This window comes from Perca fluviatilis, chromosome 8 (genome assembly GCF_010015445.1).
Source record: "Perca fluviatilis chromosome 8, GENO_Pfluv_1.0, whole genome shotgun sequence".
In the NCBI taxonomy this organism is placed as follows: Eukaryota; Metazoa; Chordata; class Actinopteri; order Perciformes; family Percidae; genus Perca; species Perca fluviatilis.
Genome location: NC_053119.1, coordinates 389,512 through 408,649, shown reverse-complemented (window position 1 = coordinate 408,649; position 19,138 = coordinate 389,512). Strand labels below are relative to the sequence as shown.

Here is a 19,138-nt window from a genome sequence, read left to right as displayed (position 1 = left end):
GAGACAACAGGTTGGGGGGGTGGATGGGTCAAACAACACAGGACTGGGGTTTGTGTCCTGTTCTTGTCCCGCGTGTCACTGAAACGTACAATTTGTAACTCCACCCAACATCTTTCCCTAAACCTAACTGTCCCGTTCTTGTGCCGTGTGTCAGTTAAACTTATGTCCCGACCCAGAGCGCCAAAAAGTGACGCCAAGAGTCCCGACCAAGAGCGTCTAAATATGACACTAAAGGAGACTTTTTGCGTCAATAACAAACGCCAAAGATACCGGACCAAGCGTGGCTTTCTGACATGATGGGAGTGGGACTGTGTTGGAGAGAACCTCGCTCACTGCATGTTCTCCTTTGGTCTGACAGTCGCAGGATGAGTTTTTGTCAGTTTTTTTGACATTTTAGGTAGCCTAGAAATCTAGACCACCCTAGTGGCAGCAAATGTAATTTGCAGCCAGGGGGGTCTAGGCACTCCGTTGGCTAGCGAGCTGGAAAAACCAAACTCTGGTCAGGCCAATCACATCGTGTATAGAGTCGGTGGGCGGGGCTTATGGCTGCTGCTGCTGCTGGTGAACAGCGGCCTTCTGGAAGACTTGGAGTTCAGCTTTTCTTTGAGAAAAGAACAAAGAACGGCACTGAAGTCATTCTTAAAAAAAGGAAGATGTGTTCAGAGTTTTGCCGACCGGATACGGCCAAAGTTTAATCTATCAACTAGCTCTGCTACCTTCTTCGTTGCTCTGCCTGGTTGTAGCGCTATCCTATTGGTGCAGAGGGAATTTGAAAGACAACCGTTTATCCCGCCCCTTGGATTGAGCCCTGACCAATGGGGAGTTCCCAGACCCAACATCTGGATGTGGGTCAGACCCAGACCCAACATCTGGATGTGGGTCTGGCTTGTCAGGCTACATTTTAGGTGCTTTTTTTAATGATTTTTTTGTCACTCTTTATTAAAAAATTTTTTAAAAGCAGTTGTTTTGTGTTCCAGTTCCCAGTAAAGTGAAGAACATCCAGGTGACTAACGACGGTGACAGCAGCAGTCTGAAGGTCAGCTGGACTCCCGGCCCAGGCGACGTGGACGGATACTCGGTGTTTCTGTTCCGAGACGACCGACAGCTGGACGTCCGGCCCGTCCTCAAACACCACAACGAGGTGTTGTTCGGCTCGCTGCAGCCGGGACAGACGTACAACGTGACGGTCCAGTCTATCAGCGGAGAACTGCTCAACAACAACACGGCCGCCGGACGCACAGGTAACACACTACTACACTTTACTGCCCTTTCACAGGACACACAGGTAACACACTACTAGACTTTACTGCCCTTTCACAGGACACACAGGTAACACACTACTAGACTTTACTGCCCTTTCACAGGACACACAGGTAACACACTACTAGACTTTACTGCACTTTCACAGGACACACAGGTAACACACTGCTACACTTTACTGCCCTTTCACAGGACACACAGGTAACACACTACTACACTTTACTGCACTCTCACAGGACGCACACTTAACACACTACTACACTTTACTGCCCTTTCACAGGACACACAGTAACACACTGATAGACTTTACTACCCTTTCACAGGACGCACAGGTAATACACTACTACACTTTACTGCCCTTTCACAGGATGCACACTTAACACACTACTACACTTTACTGCACTCTCACAGGACACACAGGTAACACACTACTACACTTTACTGCCCTTTCACAGGACGCACAGGTAACACACTTAACTACATTTTACTTTACTTTTACAGGACACAGTATACACAGTTGTATATTTACCTATGTGTGTTACAGGAGACAGTATACACAGTTGTATGATATTTACCTATTTGTGTTACAGGAGACAGTATACACAGTTGTATGATATTTACCTATGTGTGTTACAGGAGACAGTATACACAGTTGTGTGATACTTACCTGTGTGTGTGTTCAGTAGTGTAATATTTACCTGTGTGTGTGTTCAGTAGTGTGATATTTACCTGTGTGTGTGTGTGTTCAGTAGTGTAATATTTACCTGTGTGTGTTCAGTTGTGTGATATTTACCTGTGTGTGTGTTTAGTAGTGTGATATTTACCTGTGTGTGTGTTCAGTAGTGTAATATTTACCTGTGTGTGTGTGTGTGTTCAGTAGTGTGATATTTACATGTGTGTGTGTTCAGTAGTGTAATATTTACCTGTGTGTTCAGTAGTGTGATATTTACCTGTGTGTGTGTTCAGTTGTGTAATATTTACCTGTGTGTGTGTTCAGTGCCGGTGGCGGTGACAGCGCTCCAGGTGGAGGATCTCTCGACCTGCAGCCTGGCGCTCCGCTGGCAGGAAGCCCTCGGCGTGTCGGACGGATACTTCCTGCAACTCCTGGACGAGAGAGGAAGTCTGCTGACTCACTCCTTCCAGCCCTCCGGACACACAGCGTTCAGGTTTGAAGGCCTCACCCCAGGGAAAAAGTACCGAGTCATGGTCCAGACCACCAGTGGGGGGGTCCACAGCCCAGGGGTCAGCGCCGATGCTCGCACACGTAAGACCATGGATGGATGGATGGATGGATGGATGGATAGATAGATAGATAGATAGATAGATAGATAGATAGATAGATAGAAAGATAGAGAGATAGATGGAGAGATAGATAGATGAATAGATATATATATAGATAGATTAATAGATGGATAGATGGATAGATGGATAGATAGATAGATAGATAGATTAATAGATGGATAGATAGATATATAGATAGATAGATAGAGAGATAGATAGATAGATACTGTAGATAGATAGATAGAGAGATAGATGGAGAGATAGATAGATGAATATATATATATATATATATATATAGATAGATAGATTAATAGATGGATAGATGGATAGATAGATAGATAGATAGATTAATAGATGGATAGATAGATAGATAGATACTGTAGATAGATAGATAGAGAGATAGATAGAGAGATAGATAGATGAATAGATATATATATAGATAGATTAATAGATGGATATATGGATAGATAGATAGATAGATAGATTAATAGATGGATAGATAGATAGATACATGAAAGTGTTTTTGTGTATTAATGAAAGTGTTGTCCTTCCTTCTTGCCAGGCCCTGCAGCCGTCACCGATCTCTCCGTTAAAGCCAACTCAACCAGCGGTCTGTCGTTCCGCTGGTCTCCGCCTGAAGGGGACTTCGACCGTTACGAGATCTCGTTGTATAAAAGTGACGACTCGCTGCAGGAGCGACGCCGCGGCCAGTCCAGCAGTCAGCAGGTTTCCTTCCAGGGTCTCCGACCCGGCGCCGCGTACCGCATGGTGGTGGTTACGCTTAGCGGAGAACACAGCAACCAATCAGCTGTCTGGGCCCGCACAGGTGAGCAACCAATCAGCTGTCTGGGCCTGCACAGGTGAGCAACCAATCAGCTGTCTGGGCCCGCGCAGGTGAGCAACCAATCAGCTGTCTGGGCCCACACAGGTGAGCAACCAATCAGCTGTCTGGGCCTGAACAGGTGAAGGGGGGCAAAGAGCAACTAATCAGCTGTCTGGGTCTGGTGGGTACAGTTGAGTTTAGCCAACAAACTTATAATAAGTAAACATGATGAATCATCATTTCATTGTCTGTTAACAGTAAAATACTTATGAACTAAAGTTTAGATTAAGTGTTGGTCCTCTGTCTGGTCTTTAGTCCCAGCCGCTGTGGCGTCTCTGACAGCTCGCAGTGGGAACCAGTCTGATGCCCTGTGGGTGAGCTGGGAGAGTGGCGGTGGCGATCTGAGCAGCTTCCTGCTGTCGCTCTACAACCCTGACGGCTCTCAGCACGCCGAGCAGCCGCTGGGTCCAGAGGTCAGCCAGTTCGTTTTCTCGGACCTGGTTCCTGGGCGGCGGTACCGGGCCGAGCTGAAGAGTCTCAGCGGAGAGCTGAGCAACAGCGCCAGCACGCTGGGACGCACCGGTGAGACGTTATCAGAGTTACTGATGCTCCTGGAATACCAGGGATTACCAGGGAATACCAGGGAATACCAGGGAATATTAGGGAATACCAAGGAATGCCAGGCAATATTAGGGAATATCAGGGAATACCAGGAAATACCAAGGAATACCAAGGAATACCAGGGAATATCAAGGAATACCAGGGAATACCAGGAAATATCAAGGAATACCAAGGAATACCAGGAAATACCAAGGAATACCAGGGAATATCAAGGAATACCAGGGAATACCAGGAAATATCAAGGAATACCAGGAAATACCAAGGAATACCAGGGAATACTAGGGAATATCAGGAAATAATAGGGAATACCATAGAATATTAGGGAATACTAGGGAATACCAGGGAATACCAGGGAATATTAGGGAATACTAGGGAATACCAGGGAATACCAGGGAATACCAGGAAATACGAGTGAATACCAGGGAATACCAGGGAATACTACGGAATACCAGGGTATACCAGGGAATACCAAGGAATACCAATGAATACCAGGGAATACCAGGGAATATTAGGAAATACCAGGAAATACCAATGAATACCAGGGAATATCAGGGAAAACCATGGAATACCTGGGAATACCAGGGAATATTAGGGAATACCAGGAAATACCATGGAATACCAGGGAATACCAGGGAATACCAAGGAATACCAAGGAATACCAGGGAATACCAGGGTATACCAGGGAATACCAAGGAATACCAAGGAATACCAGGGTATACCAGGTAATATCAGGGAATATTAGGAAATACCAGGAAATACCAGGGAATATTAGGAAATGCCAGGAAATACCAGGGAATACCAATGAATACCATGGAATACAAGGGAATACCAGGGAATACCAGGAAATACCAGGGGATACCAATGAATATCAGGGAATACCAGGGAATACCAATGAATACCAGGGAATACCAGGGAATGTCAGGGAATACCAGGAATACCAGGGAATATCAGGGAATACCAGGGAATATCAGGGAATACCAGGGAATACCAAGGAATATCAGGGAATACCAGGGAATATCAGGGAATACCAGGGAATATCAGGGAATACCAGGGACGTCTGAGACATTTAGTTAATTACAAAAGTGATTATTATAGTCAAGTTTCCAAGTCTCCAACTATTATGATTAATCGTTAACCATGCATTTGTAAGGACATTGTAATAAAGTCAGTAATCTGTGCAGAGAGCATGAACCCCACCCTAACAGGAAGCCTTTCCTTGTGTGTGTTGTTTGTGTGGTGCTCAGCTCCGAACCCTCCCGGCTCCTTCCTGTTTGGAGGGGTCACCAACACCTCCCTGGAGATCACGTGGAGCGTTCCCGCCAACTCCGACTTCGACGACTTCGACCTGGAGTGGACTCCTCGGGACCAGCTGGCAGTTATCAACCCGTACCACAGCCCCACGGCGGGCAGCCGCATCCTGAGAGGGATGTTCCCCGGCCGGCTGTACACCTTCAGCCTGCGCAGCATCAGCGGCGTCGCCGAGCCCACGCGCACCTACAGCACACCCATCCACAACAGCATCCGCACCAGTAGGTTCATAAAATCATATACAATAACCCTAACGCAAGCCCAGGGCCACGCACACCTACAGCACACCCATCCACAACAGCATCTGCACCAGTAGGTTCGTATAATCATATAGAATTGTTCCTCAGCCAAAACCATAGACCATTTTTGTTGCCTTTTTTACCAACGTTTTTGCCTCCTTTTTCAACGTCTTTTGTTGCTTTTTTGGTAATGTTTTTGTCGCCTTCGTGTTGCATTTGTACTTAAGGTTCTGAGTATCTGTCCGTCTCTGAAGAGCCGGAGCGAGTGCACATCCTCTGTAGAGTACTTTAGTTTCTGAGTATCTGTATTTGTGTATTTGTGTCTCTGAAGAGCTGGAGCGAGTGCACGGGCTCTGTAGAGTACTTTAGATTCTGAGTATCTCTACTTGTGTACTTTGTGTATTTGTGTGTCTGCAGAGCCGGAGCGAGTGCACGGCCTGCACTGCCGTCCTCAGAGCTCAACATCTATCTCATGTTCGTGGGCGCCGCCGGAAGCAGACTTCGACTCGTACACCATTGAGTGTCTGCGTCAGGACTCGCAGGTCCTAGTCTACTCCCGACGCACCGGCAGAGACGCCACCACATACCGCATCACGCAGCTGGAGCCGCACCGACGCTACAGCGTCTCTGTGAAGGTCATTTCGGACCGGACGACCAGCGAGGAGGCCCGCGACAGCGTGGTCACCATGATCGACCGTAAGCACTGCACAACTATACATAAAGCTTAACCCATTAATTGCTTTGGGATGTTGACTTTTGAAAAATATTTTCACTGTTTTTTTCAAAAAACAATTTCATTTTTTTAACCTTTTTGTTGCTTTTCCCGCGGTTTTCATATCATTTCTTCAAAGTTGCCGATGTTTTGGCACCTTTTACATTTCTGATGATTCTTTTGAGGTTTGGAGATTTTTCGAAGTTGTCACTTTTTTTGACATTTAACGCTGTATTTTTTCGAGGTTGTTTTGGACTTGTTAGAGATGATGTTGGTTGCACAGATTAATCCACAGTGAACATAATTGTTAGTTGCAGCTCTAGTAAAGACATGAAGGACACTTTTATAATTAATGTTCAACGTGTTTCCGACTCCCGCAGGTCCCCCGGTGCCACCCCTCAGTACTCGGGTCAGCGACCGCTCCGCCATCGTCACCAAGTCCTCCATCTTCTTCAGGTTTAACTGCAGCTGGTTCAGCGATGTCAACGGAGCCATCAAGTTCTTCGCTGTGGTGGTGGCCGAGTCTCAAGGTAATCATATATACATGTTTAGATCATTTCCTCTGTAACTGGGAGGTTTTATAAAGAATATGTTAGATAATTTCCTCTCTAACTGGGAGGTTTTATAAAAAATATGTTAGATCATTTCCTCTCCAACTGGGAGGTTTTATAAAGAATATGTTAGATCATTTCCTCTCTAACTGGGAGGTTTTATAAAAAATATGTTAGATCATTTGCTCTCTAACTGGGAGGTTTTATAAAGAATATGTTAGATCATCTCCTCTCTAACTGGGAGGTTTTATAAAGAATATGTTAGATCATTTCCTCTCTAACTGGGAGGTTTTATAAAGAATATGTTAGATAATTTCCTCTCTAACTGGGAGGTTTTGGGAATGATTGGTGGGATTGCTGTGGACGAAGTACACATGGAGATCCACTGGTAAGAGCCAATGAGGTTTAACCATGTATCAGCCAATTTAATTAGCTCACATTACTGTATTGTGTCAACAGTTAACTACTTTTAATATTGGATGAGGAGTTTTCCTTTGCAGGGTGCAAACTTTCCACCAGAACAAGTTCCTTCCTGAGACTATTTAGCAGAGCCACAGTCGCTGCGTCTGGAGCTTAGACCATTGTGATTGGTTTAAAGAAATGCAAACAACACAGAGTTCATTCTCCTATCCCAGAATGCATCTGTGGTGTAGCTGCAGCCTTACTCCACAGCGCTATAAATGAGAGACTAGTTAACACAAACTTGTTTCTCTATGTGAAGAGTTTTGACAATGTGGCTTCACTTTTGACTGATTCATGTAAGCAATCGGGAAAAAAATCTTAAAAAATTTAATGATGATTTGATATTTTGCTGTTTGCAGGTGTGGATGAGCAGCAGCCAGAGCAGCAGCACCCTCTGCCCTCCTACCTGGAATATAAATCCAACAGCTCCATAAAATGCTACCAGAGCGGCTTCTTCCCCAGTCAGTGCAGCGACGGCAGCGCCGGCAGCAACCAAAGCTTCCAGATCACCGTGGGCACGGGGATGGACTCGCTGGGCGGCTCCTGTGATCCAGAGACCCGCAGAGACCGGAACCTGTTCTGTGACGGACCGCTGAAACCCAAAACTGCCTACAGGTCAGTGTTTTCCCTCAGTTCGTGGAAGACTTAGGTGTGTATGTTTGTTGGCGGGGGTTTGGGCATCCTTCTTCAAAATTTTTTTATGTTTTTCAATTTAAAAAATAAAGCAATCACCCTACACATTTAATGTGTCTTTTGGGGTTTTGGGGTTTTCTTTGGGGTAATTTTGGATCTCTTTTTCACATTCTTTTGGACCGTTATTATCACCATAGCTGTGTCTAAAACATTGAAAAAGCTAGAGCAAACTTATTAGTTTTACATGTGCAGAAATATCCACAAATAACTGTAAGTGTTGCATTAATGTGATCCCCATCATCTATGAATTATATATATTTAAATGAGTTTTGATTTGTGTGTGCAGGCTCAGTGTCCGAGCGTTCACTCAGCTGTTTGATGAAGAGAAGAATGACTTCAGCTCTCCGCTGTACAGTGACACGTACCTGTCACTGCCAGTTGTCACCGAGCCAGGTATGCTCCACGTTTACACTCTCAAACATTTCAATAGTTCAGTTCTGTTGTTGCTGCTGTCAGACTCAGATTATTATTCTAAGTGTGTGACAACATTATGAAAGGATCCCTACAGAGATAGACCTTTTAGTTAAAGAGTAAGATCCTTTTAGTTTAACATGAAACAGCCCCGAAATCACCATCACCAAACCCACCAGACTCCATGTAAATAATCAGAACTTTTATCATCGTAAAACACAGAAACTAAATAAAATTATCAAAAGCCGTCTTGGTTCATCTTTCCACTGTTCCAACAATCACCACTCTGGTTTGATTGAAATAAACCCTTAATTCACCCATTTACATGTGGAGATATGCTGGCTCTATACACATTAAAAGTCCTGGGGTCTCATTTATAAAACTGTGCGTAGGATCCTTACTATAAGTGTACGTACGCCCAAAAGCCCAAAATGGCGTACACCGAAAAAAAGTCAGATTTATAAAACCGTGTGTACGCACACCTGTAAGCAATGTTCCCTTTATAAATCAGAGATTACCTACAAGTGTGCGTACGTGGATCAGCCTCTTATCCCGCCCTGTACACGCCCATGTTTAACCATAAATAGTCAATGCAAAGCACCTTGTGAATGCGTGTAGTGTAGGGGAACCAGATCCATAGACTACCTTTATTATTATCTTCCAAAACAGCAGGTATTACGGCAATCGGGGACAGCTTCGATTTACCAGACGTATATAATAAGATTTAACAGAACTATATATTATATCCAAACAAGCCTTAGTGATGAAGTTGAAGATTATATATAAAACACTTAGCTGTCTGACATTTCCCTCTGGAAACAGCCGGTTGCCCCCAGAGTGGCGAGGACCTGTATTTGGACCAGGATATGGCACGGTTACGGCGCGTTGCCCTCTCTATTGGACCCAATTCAGTACATAGATCCAAGAGCTCAGCTTTAGGGAATTTAAATCGGCATATTAGCCAGTCATCATCATGGTCCCTGAAGTCTTTTTCTCTCCTGATTGTTCCATTAGCATAGTCCATCATGCAGCAATACGCACAGGGGTCACCGCAGTATTTATGTTTACAACAATTTGTGATTGTTAACACCTCCCCAACACAGCATCAACTGGTGGTATCCCCCACCCGAGATACAATTTGAAGATGAAATAAAGTGTAATAGGCAAACACACTTTTCTTCATGCAGGTGTAACAATTGCGCGAGAGCGTAACGGCTGTATTTCCAGACTTTGACATTTGATGATATATGCACAGTTTTAAAGACAGATATTTAGTTATTTACACTGTGTTTTGCAGTTATCTAATGGTAGGGTGTTTTATGCTATCCTGTATTCCATGCAGTTGGGCCATCTGCTCCTCCTGCGCTCCATAGCGGACAATGTGACATAGAGACAGCGCTGATTAGATATTAAGAACACATTTTTATTAAAATTAAGGAGTTGGATTTTACAAGGTGTTTATGGAACAAGTATCACTAAGTACAAGCGCAAATAACAATGCTGGATTTAATCTTCATGGTAATGTGGATGTAATGGAGTGAAAGAATGTGCGTGAAGCATATCAATACTAAGAGTAATCGTTTTCCCATTTACTTTCTTCAGTTCACCACCTCACCATCTGCGTCGCAAATTCCTATTTTGTCTCCAAAATGTGCGTACGCATGGGTCAGAGTTTGCGTGAAGGACCGCACATTTTCCCGTCAAGTTTGTTTTTTATAAATCACAACGTTTGCGTGGGAAGTGGCGTACGCACATTTTCAGCCCCGTTTTGTGCGTATGCCACGTTTATAAATTAGACCCCAGATTATTTACATGGAGTCTGGTGGAAATATGCTGGCTCTGTACACGCTAAAAGTCCTGATTATTTACATGGAGTCTGGTGGAAATGTGCTGGCTCTATACACGCTAAAAGTCCTGATTATTTACATGGAGTCTGGTGGAGATATGCTGGCTCTATACAAGCTAAAAGTCCTGATTATTTACATGAAGTCTGGTGGAGATATGCTGGCTCTATACACGCTAAAAGTCCTGATTATTTACATGGAGTCTGGTGGAGATATGCTGGCTCTATACATGCTAAAAGTCCTGATTATTTACATGAAGTCTGGTGGAGATATGCTGGCTCTATACACGCTAAAAGTCCTGATTATTTACATGGAGTCTGGTGGAGATATGCTGGCTCTATACACGCTAAAAGTCCTGATTATTTACATGGAGTCTGGTGGAGATATGCTGGCTCTATACACGCTAAAAGTCCTGATTATTTACATGGAGTCTGGTGGGTCCTAATTATTACATATTATATCTAGATGAAACAAAGAAAAGGTAACATATTTAGGTCATTCTTCTTCTGAGTCCTGAATGAAAAGGAGACTAACATTAGTTTAATTGTTTTTATGTGTGTGGTTGTGTCGTCCCTCAGAGCCTCTGAGTGGTGTGATCGAGGGAATCAGCGCCGCCATGTTCCTCATCGTCATGATGGTGGGAGTCACCGTTCTGCTGGTCTGCAGACAGAAGGCTCGCAAAGTGTGAGTACACACAAACACAGTGTGAGTACACAAAAACACAGTGTGAGTACACAAAAACACAGTACACAATAACACTGTGTGAGTACACAAAAAACAAACTGCAAAGTGTGACTAACTCCACCTCTTTCCTGGGGTCAGAGGGGATCATGTGACGGTCTGGGAGTTGAAGTTCTACTATCTGTGTGTGTCTGTGTGTGTGTGTGTTGTGTCTGTGTGTCTGTGTGTGTGTGTGTGTGTGTGTGTGTGTATGTGTGTGTATGTTTATGTGTATCTGTGTGTGTGTGTCTCTGTGTGTGTGTGTTTCTGTGTGTGTGTGTGTCTCTGTGTGTGTGTGTGTGTGTGTGTGTGTGTGTGTCTCTCTGTGTGTGTGTGTGTGTCTCTGTGTGTGTGTGTGTCTCTCTGTGTGTGTGTGTCTGTCTGTCTGTGTGTCTCTTTGTTTGTGTGTCTCTGTGTGTGTGTGTGTGTGTGTGTGTATGTGTGTGTGTGTATGTGTGTGTGTGTGCGTGTGTGTGTGTGTCTGTGTGTGTGTGTGTGTGTGTTTCTGTGTCTGTGTGTGTGTGTGTGTGTGTGTGTGTTTCAGGGTGGAGGAGAGAACGAGTGTCAGGATGAACGTGAGGAGAGATGTTCCGACTTCAGTCCTCCACGGAGTCAGAGGGTAAAGATACTGCTACATACAGTACTACATACTGTACTACTTACTGTATAATTCTTACTTTATGACTTATAATACTACATACTGTACTCCAGGGGCGTAACTTTGGGTTCAGCATGGGGGGTCGGAAGGTCCCAGGACACGTCTGCATGGATTGAAAATTAGCCAAAAACAACAACAACAAAGGAGGAAAAACGTTGAAATAGACAAAAACTAAATAAATGTTTATTGTAATGTTTTTTGGATAAAGCCCGGTTTAGATTTTAAGGAGGGTTTTGTCGACTTTTTCGAGGTATTTTCTGTGTGTTTGTTGCTGTGTTTTTTTTCTGGGTCATGTTTTCGTCACTTTTTTCAAAACATTTCGTCACATTTTTCCACACATTTTTTTTTTTTTTGCTCACAAATGTTCGATGCTTTTGTTGATTTTTCGGCACGTTTTTTTGACATTTCTTGTTGTTTTTTTCCAACATTCTTTGATTAAAAAAGAAAATTCAAACGCTATAAAATTTACTAACACACCCAAACTCAATGAAAGTGTTGAACCCTTTATTTTACTTGTTAAGACTAATGGAACCATCTACGTTATGTTTTTGGAGAATTTGTAGAAAGAAATACAAATGTATATATATATATATATATATATATATATATATATATATATATATCTACAGTACAGGCCAAAAGTTTGGACACACTTTCTCATTCAATGTGTTTCCTTTTTATTTTCATGACTATTTACATTGTAGATTCTCACTGAAGGCATCCAAACTATGAATGAACATATATGGAATTATGTACTGAACAAAAAAGTGTGAAATAACTGAAAACATGTCTTATATTTTAGATTCTTCAAAGTAGCCACCCTTTGCTTTTTTATTAATAAGGGAACAAATTCCACTAATTAACCCTGACAAAGCACACCTGTGAAGTGAAAACCATTTCAGGTGACTACCTCATGAAGCTCATTGAGAGAACACCAAGGGTTTGCAGAGTTATCAATAAAAGCAAAGGGTGGCTACTTTGAGGAATCTAAAATATAAAACATGTTTTCAGTTATTTCACACTTTTTTGTTAAGTACATAATTCCATATGTGTTCATTCATAGTTTTGATGCCTTCAGTGAGAATCTACAATGTAAATAGTCATGAAAATAAAAAGGAAACGCATTGAATGAGAAGGTGTGTCCAAACTTTTGGCCTGTACTGTATATATATATATATATATATATATATATACATACAACTAAAGGATTATTAGGAACACCATACTAATACTGTGTTTGACCGTATGCTATAAATATGGGCCAACATTTCTAAAGAATGCTTCCAGTACCTTGTTGAATCAATGACACAAAGAATTAAGGCAGTTCTGAAGGAGAAAGGGATCCCCCACACCATTACACCCCCACACCCTTACACCCCCACCACCAGCCTGCCCAATGGTAACAAGGCATGATGGATCCATGTTCTCATTCTGTTTACGCCAAATTCTGACTCTACCATCTGAATGTCTCAACGGAAATCGAGACTCATCAGACCAGGCAACATTTTTACAGTCTTCAACTGTCCAATTTTGCTGAGCTTGTGCAAATTGTAGCCTCAAGTTCCTATTGTTAGTGGAGATGAGTGGTACCCGGGGGGGTCTTCTGCTGGTGTAGCCTCATATTCCTATTTTTAGTGGAGATGAGTGGTACCCGGGGGGGTCTTCTGCTGGTGTAGCCCATCCGCCTCAAGGTTGTGCATGTTGTGGCTTCACAAATGCTTTGCTGCATACCTCGGTTGTAACGAGTGGTTATTTGAGTCAAAGCTGATCTTCTATCAGCTTGAATCACTCGGCCCATTCTCCTCTGACCTCCAGCATCACCAAGGCATTTTGGCCCCCCAGGATTGCAGCATACTGGATGTTTTTCCTTTTTCAGACCATTCTTTGTAAACCCTAGAAATGGTTGTATGTGAGAATCCCAGTAACTGAGCAGATTGTGAAATACTCAGACCAGCCCATCTGGCCCCAACAACCATGCCACGCTCAAAGTTGCTTAGATCACCTTTCTTTCCCATTCTGACATTCAGTTTGGAGTTCAGGAGATTGTCTAGACCTGGACCACACCCCTAAATGCATTGAAGCAGCTACAATGTGACTGGTTGATTAGATAATTTCATTAATGTGAAATTTAACAGGTGTTCCTAATAATCCTTTAGGTGATTTTTCTTTTGTATATATATATATATATATATATATATATAAACTTTTTTGTCAAATTTGACCCGAGGACACGAGGAGGGTAAAAATCCATGTAGACAGGGGCGGCTCTACATTGAATTACACCCAGGGTGAGACCCCCTTCAACTCCTCTGACTTCTTCACTTTCATTATTATTCTGTTCTTTTTATTCCTCAGGAACCGCCGAGTGTCCAGGTGAGAAATCCCAACGCCTCCTCTGCACTATTATATATATTATAGAATATATATATATATATATATATATATATATATATATATATATATATATATATAACATGTAGTTTTGTGTCCTTCAGTCCCATAAAGACGGTGAACTTTGAGAGTCATTTCATCAAACTGCAGGCCGACTCCAACTACCTGCTGTCCCAGGAGTACGAGGTAAGTTGTTACCATGGAAACGAGCACACAGTCACAGGATTATCAGTTGTTACCATGGAAACGAGCACACAGTCACAGGATTATCAGTTGTTACCGTGGAAACTGTTCAGAAGACATATTCCAGGAAACAGTCTCAGAGAGATATCAACCCGTAGATTTAAAGTATTTCTCTCCAACACTTGTCACGATAATGATCCAGTCAGTCTCTGTTGGGATGTTTTGTCACTTTTTTCGACGAATCTCATTTATTTTTCTTCAAAAAGTGTTGAAAACGCCCAAATAGATTGTAGAAAGCATAGCAGGGTGTAGCAGGGTGTAGCAGGGCATAGCAGAACGTAGCATAACGTAGCAGGGTGTAGCAGGGTGTAGCAGTGCATAGCAGAACATAGCAGAACATAGCAGGGTGTAGCAGGGCATAGCAGAACGTAGCAGAACGTAGCAGGGTGTAGCAGCGTGTAGCAAGGTGTACATTGTGACGTTGTGACGTTGTTACATTGTTACATTGTTACGTTGTTATGTTGTTATGTTGTTATGTTGTTACATTGTTACGTTGTGACGTTGTTATGTTGTTATGTTGTTATGTTGTTACATTGTTACGTTGTGACGTGACGTTACGTTGTTACGTTGTTACGTTGTTACATTGTTACGTTGTTACGTTGTTACGTTGTTACGTTGTGACGTTACGTTGTTACAATGTGACGTTGTTATGTTGTTACATTGTTACATTGTTACGTTGTGATGTTACATTGTTACTTTGTTACGTTGTGACGTTGTTACATTGTTACATTGTTACATTGTTACGTTGTGACGTTGTGACGTTGTTACATTGTTACATTGTGACGTTGTGACGTTGTTATGTTGTTACATTGTTACATTGTTACGTTGTGACGTTGTTATGTTGTTACATTGTTATGTTGTGACGTTACGTTATGTTGTGACGTTGTTACGTTGTTACATTGTTACATTGTTACATTGTTACGTTGTGACGTTGTGACGTTGTGACGTTGTTACATTGTTACATTGTTACGATGTGTCGTTACATTGTTAAGTTGTGACGTTGTGACGTTGTTATGTTGTGACGTTGTTATGTTGTTACATTGTTACATTGTTACATTGTTACGATGTGTCGTTATGTTGTTACGTTGTTACGTTGTTACGTTGTTAGATTGTTACATTGTTACGTTGTTACATTGTTACGATGTGTCGTTACGTTGTTACGTTGTGACGTTATGTTGTTACGTTGTGACGTTGTTACATTGTTACATTGTTACGATGTGTCGTTATGTTGTTACATTGTTACATTGTTACATTGTTACGATGTGTCGTTATGTTGTTACATTGTTACATTGTTACAATGTGTCGTTACGTTGTTACGTTGTGACGTTGTGACGTTGTTATGTTGTTACGTTGTGACGTTGTGACGTTGTGACGTTACGTTGTGACATTGTGACGTTGTGACATTGTGACGTTATGTTCCTGTCAGGACCTGAAGGACGTGGGCCGGAACCAGCCGCTGGACTCGGCTCTGCTGCCAGAGAACCGCGGCAAGAACCGCTACAACAACATCCTGCCCTGTGAGTCACACCACAGACACACACACACACACACACACACAACTATATACATACACACACACACTGTAGTTAGAGTCTGGTCTACATCAACTGCTGATGTGTAGACTGTAGTTAGTTAGTTAGTTAGTTAGTTATCTAATTAGTTAGTTAGTTAGTTAGTTAGTTACTGCTGTATTTCTGACTCTGTTTGTGTTGCAGACGACTCGACGAGAGTGAAGCTTTCCTACGTAGACGATGATCCGTGCTCCGACTACATCAACGCCAGCTACATCCCTGTTAGTATACACGTATATAAATACTGTATATATCACTCCTTATTATATATAAATATATATCACTCCTTATTGCTTTTTTGATAGCGCTTCAAACCCTTGGTGTTCTCTCAATGAGCTTCATGAGGTAGTCACCTGAAATGGTTTTCACTTCACAGGTGTGCCTTGTCAGGGTTAATTAGTGGAATTCTTTCCCTTATTAATGGGGTTGGGACCATCAGTTGTGTTGTGCAGAAGTCAGGTTGATACACAGCCGACAGCCCTATTGGACAACTGTTAGAATTCATATTATGGCAAGAATCAATCAGCTAAGTAAAGAGAAACGAGTGGCCATCATTACTTTAACACATGAAGGTCAGTCAGTCCGGAAAATTGCGAAAACTTTGAATGTGTCCCCAAGTGGAGTTGCAAAAACCATCAAGCACTACAACGAAACTGGCTCACATGAGGACTGCCCCAGGAAAGGAAGACCAAGAGTCACCTCTGCTGCTGAGGATAAGTTCATCCGAGTCACCAGCCTCAGAAATCGCAAGTTAACAGTAGCTCAGATTAGAGACCAGATGAATGCCACACAGAGTTCTAGCAGCAGACACATCTCTAGAACAACTGTTAAGAGGAGACTGCGTGAATCAGGCCTTCATGGTCAAGTAGCTGCTAGGAAACCACTGCTAAGGAGAGGAAACAAGTAGAAGAGATTTGTTTGGGCCAAGAAACAAGGAATGGACATTAGACCAGTGGAAATCTGTGCTTTGGTCTGATGAGTCCAAATTTGAGATCTTTGGTTCCAACCGCCGTGTCTTTGTGCGACACAGAAAAGGTGACCGGATGGATTCTACATGCCTGGTTCCCACCGTGAAGCATGGAGGAGGAGGTGTGATGGTGTGGGGGGGCTTTGCTGGTGACACTGTTGGGGATTTATTCAAAATTGAAGGCATACTGAACCAGCATGGCTACCACAGCATCCTGCAGTGACATGCCATCCCATCGGGTTTCCGTTTAGTTGGACCATAATTTATTTTTCAACAGGACAATGACCCCAAACACACCTCCAGGCTGTGTAAGGGCTATTTGACCAAGAAGGAGAGTGATAGAGTGCTGCGCCAGATGACCTGGCCTCCACAGTCACCGGACCTGAACCCAATCGAGATGGTTTGGGGTGAGCTGGACCGCAGAGTGAATGCAAAAGGACCAACAAGTGCTAAGCATCTCTGGGAGCTCCTTCAAGACTAGCTAAGTTTCCATCCACTTGTCAATCGAATTATCTGAAGTTCGGTAAAAAAACTCATGCAAATAAAGCTGGTGAAAGTGTGTTTCCATCCAACGGCTTTAAAGCGAATAAAAACCTGTGCGTAATGACGTTTTGCGATTAAATTGGTATATCGAATTGATTTGAGACATTTTAAGGTGTTTCCATTCATTTTTGCACTGAATCGCACAAGATTCAAGCGAACTTTTCAAGCGAAGTAGTTGTTGTTGTTAATATTAGAAGCCAAGCTAAGCTACGATTGGCCTTTGGCTGAGGATCTGATCCAGCTCATCTAAAAGGTGGAACTTGCCTTTTATTTTCCCTCCGGCACCGCTGCGAGACAACTCTCTTTTTTGAGCCGTGTATCGCTGTTTGAGCTCCTTCCATTTACTCCGCAGGATGTCCCACGGCTTGTCGTAAGGGACATTCTAAAACGCTTAACGTGAAAAAGCTTTACGTGGTTTAATGTATAAACAACGATCAATCATCACCAGATGTATCATGGTCATATCTTGTCATGAACACTTAAGCCTGTCAAAAAAACTAAATCGAAATCCAATGATTACGTTATCTCACGTTAATGTGTCAGATAACGTCCATAATATTTGGACATTGGGTTAGATTTGACCGTTTTAAGTGGTTATGATGAGCAATATAGAAGAGGATTTTTTGGTGATGATTGATCGTTGTTTAGGTACATTAAACCATGTTAATGTATGTAACCATGTTTTTCACATTAGGACTTATAAAGCCAATGAGAACCGTGGAGAGTCAACCCCCAGCCGCTCCGCTGCCCTGCTGTGAAGCAGAAACGCTTTATGTCAGATAACGTCCATAATAATAGGACATTGGGTTAGATTATTTGACAGTTTTCCGTGGTTATGATGGGTAATATGAGAGAGAAATTTGGTGATGATTGATCATTGTTTAGGTACATTCAACCACGTTAAGCTTTTCCCTCGCCTTATTAATAATATTAATACGGCCACTGATGAAGAAAATATTAACGTGAGATAACTTCTATAATCATTGGATTTCGATTTAGTTTTTTTGACAGGCTTAAGTGTTCATGACAAGATATGACCATGATACATCTGGTGATGATTGATCGTTGTTTAGATACATTAAACCACGTTAAGCTTTTTCACGTTAAGCATTTTAGAATGTCCCTGTCGTAACCTTTGTTGGTCATTTCCTTCGCGAGCTCCTGATAAATGATGGCGTTTCTTAGATTTTTGCTATCTAAAATAGCTGTTATATTTTTCTGGTAAATTAAATTAAAAAAGTATCTCGTCTCCTCGTTTGTCCGCTTACATCTGTTTTTGTTGACACCTGTCATATGTGCAAACAGAGCGGAAATACTGGGCAGAAATGAACTGAAACTTCTTCTTCTTCTTCGTTTTAATGCGGGTTGCAACCATAAAATGACCTAAAACTTAATCGCAATTCATTATTTATTCGGCAAATAACGTTTCCATCAGCGGTTATCGCATAAGCCGTATATCGATCAAAAGAAAATCCGATGAGACCGAACGTATTTTCTTTGAGTCGATATTCATGAAATTCAGTCGGATTTTACTGTTTCCATGACGGCATTTTTCATTCGATATCACTTAATTCGGATAAAAACGGGTTGATGGAAACATAGCTACTGTTGGAAAACCATTTCAGGTGACTACCTCTTGAAGCTCATCAAGAGAATGCCAAGAGTGTGCAAAGCAGTAATCAGAGCAAAGGGTGGCTACTTTGAAGAATCTAAAATATAAGACATGTTTTCAGTTATTTCACACTTTTTTGTTAAGTACATAATTCCATATGTGTTCATTCATAGTTTAGATGCCTTCAGTGAGAATCTACAATGTAAATAGTCATGAAAATAAAGAAAC

At 42.3% G+C, this 19,138-nt stretch overlaps 1 protein-coding gene across 1 annotated transcript in view; it reads left to right on the top strand.

Annotated features, from left to right (window-relative positions):
* The window catches only part of LOC120563704 (receptor-type tyrosine-protein phosphatase beta-like), a 60,006-nt gene that overhangs the window by 32,893 nt on the left and 7,975 nt on the right, over positions 1 to 19,138 (top strand). Inside the window, exons 11-25 of the mRNA XM_039808064.1 lie at positions 978 to 1,241; positions 2,258 to 2,524; positions 3,104 to 3,367; positions 3,680 to 3,946; positions 5,230 to 5,514; positions 5,950 to 6,228; positions 6,625 to 6,774; positions 7,617 to 7,872; positions 8,237 to 8,343; positions 10,784 to 10,889; positions 11,470 to 11,544; positions 13,939 to 13,956; positions 14,079 to 14,160; positions 15,644 to 15,734; positions 15,933 to 16,009. Of these exons, the coding sequence (XP_039663998.1) occupies positions 978 to 1,241; positions 2,258 to 2,524; positions 3,104 to 3,367; positions 3,680 to 3,946; positions 5,230 to 5,514; positions 5,950 to 6,228; positions 6,625 to 6,774; positions 7,617 to 7,872; positions 8,237 to 8,343; positions 10,784 to 10,889; positions 11,470 to 11,544; positions 13,939 to 13,956; positions 14,079 to 14,160; positions 15,644 to 15,734; positions 15,933 to 16,009 (2,588 nt within the window). The remainder of the gene's footprint in view (positions 1 to 977; positions 1,242 to 2,257; positions 2,525 to 3,103; positions 3,368 to 3,679; positions 3,947 to 5,229; positions 5,515 to 5,949; positions 6,229 to 6,624; positions 6,775 to 7,616; positions 7,873 to 8,236; positions 8,344 to 10,783; positions 10,890 to 11,469; positions 11,545 to 13,938; positions 13,957 to 14,078; positions 14,161 to 15,643; positions 15,735 to 15,932; positions 16,010 to 19,138) is intronic.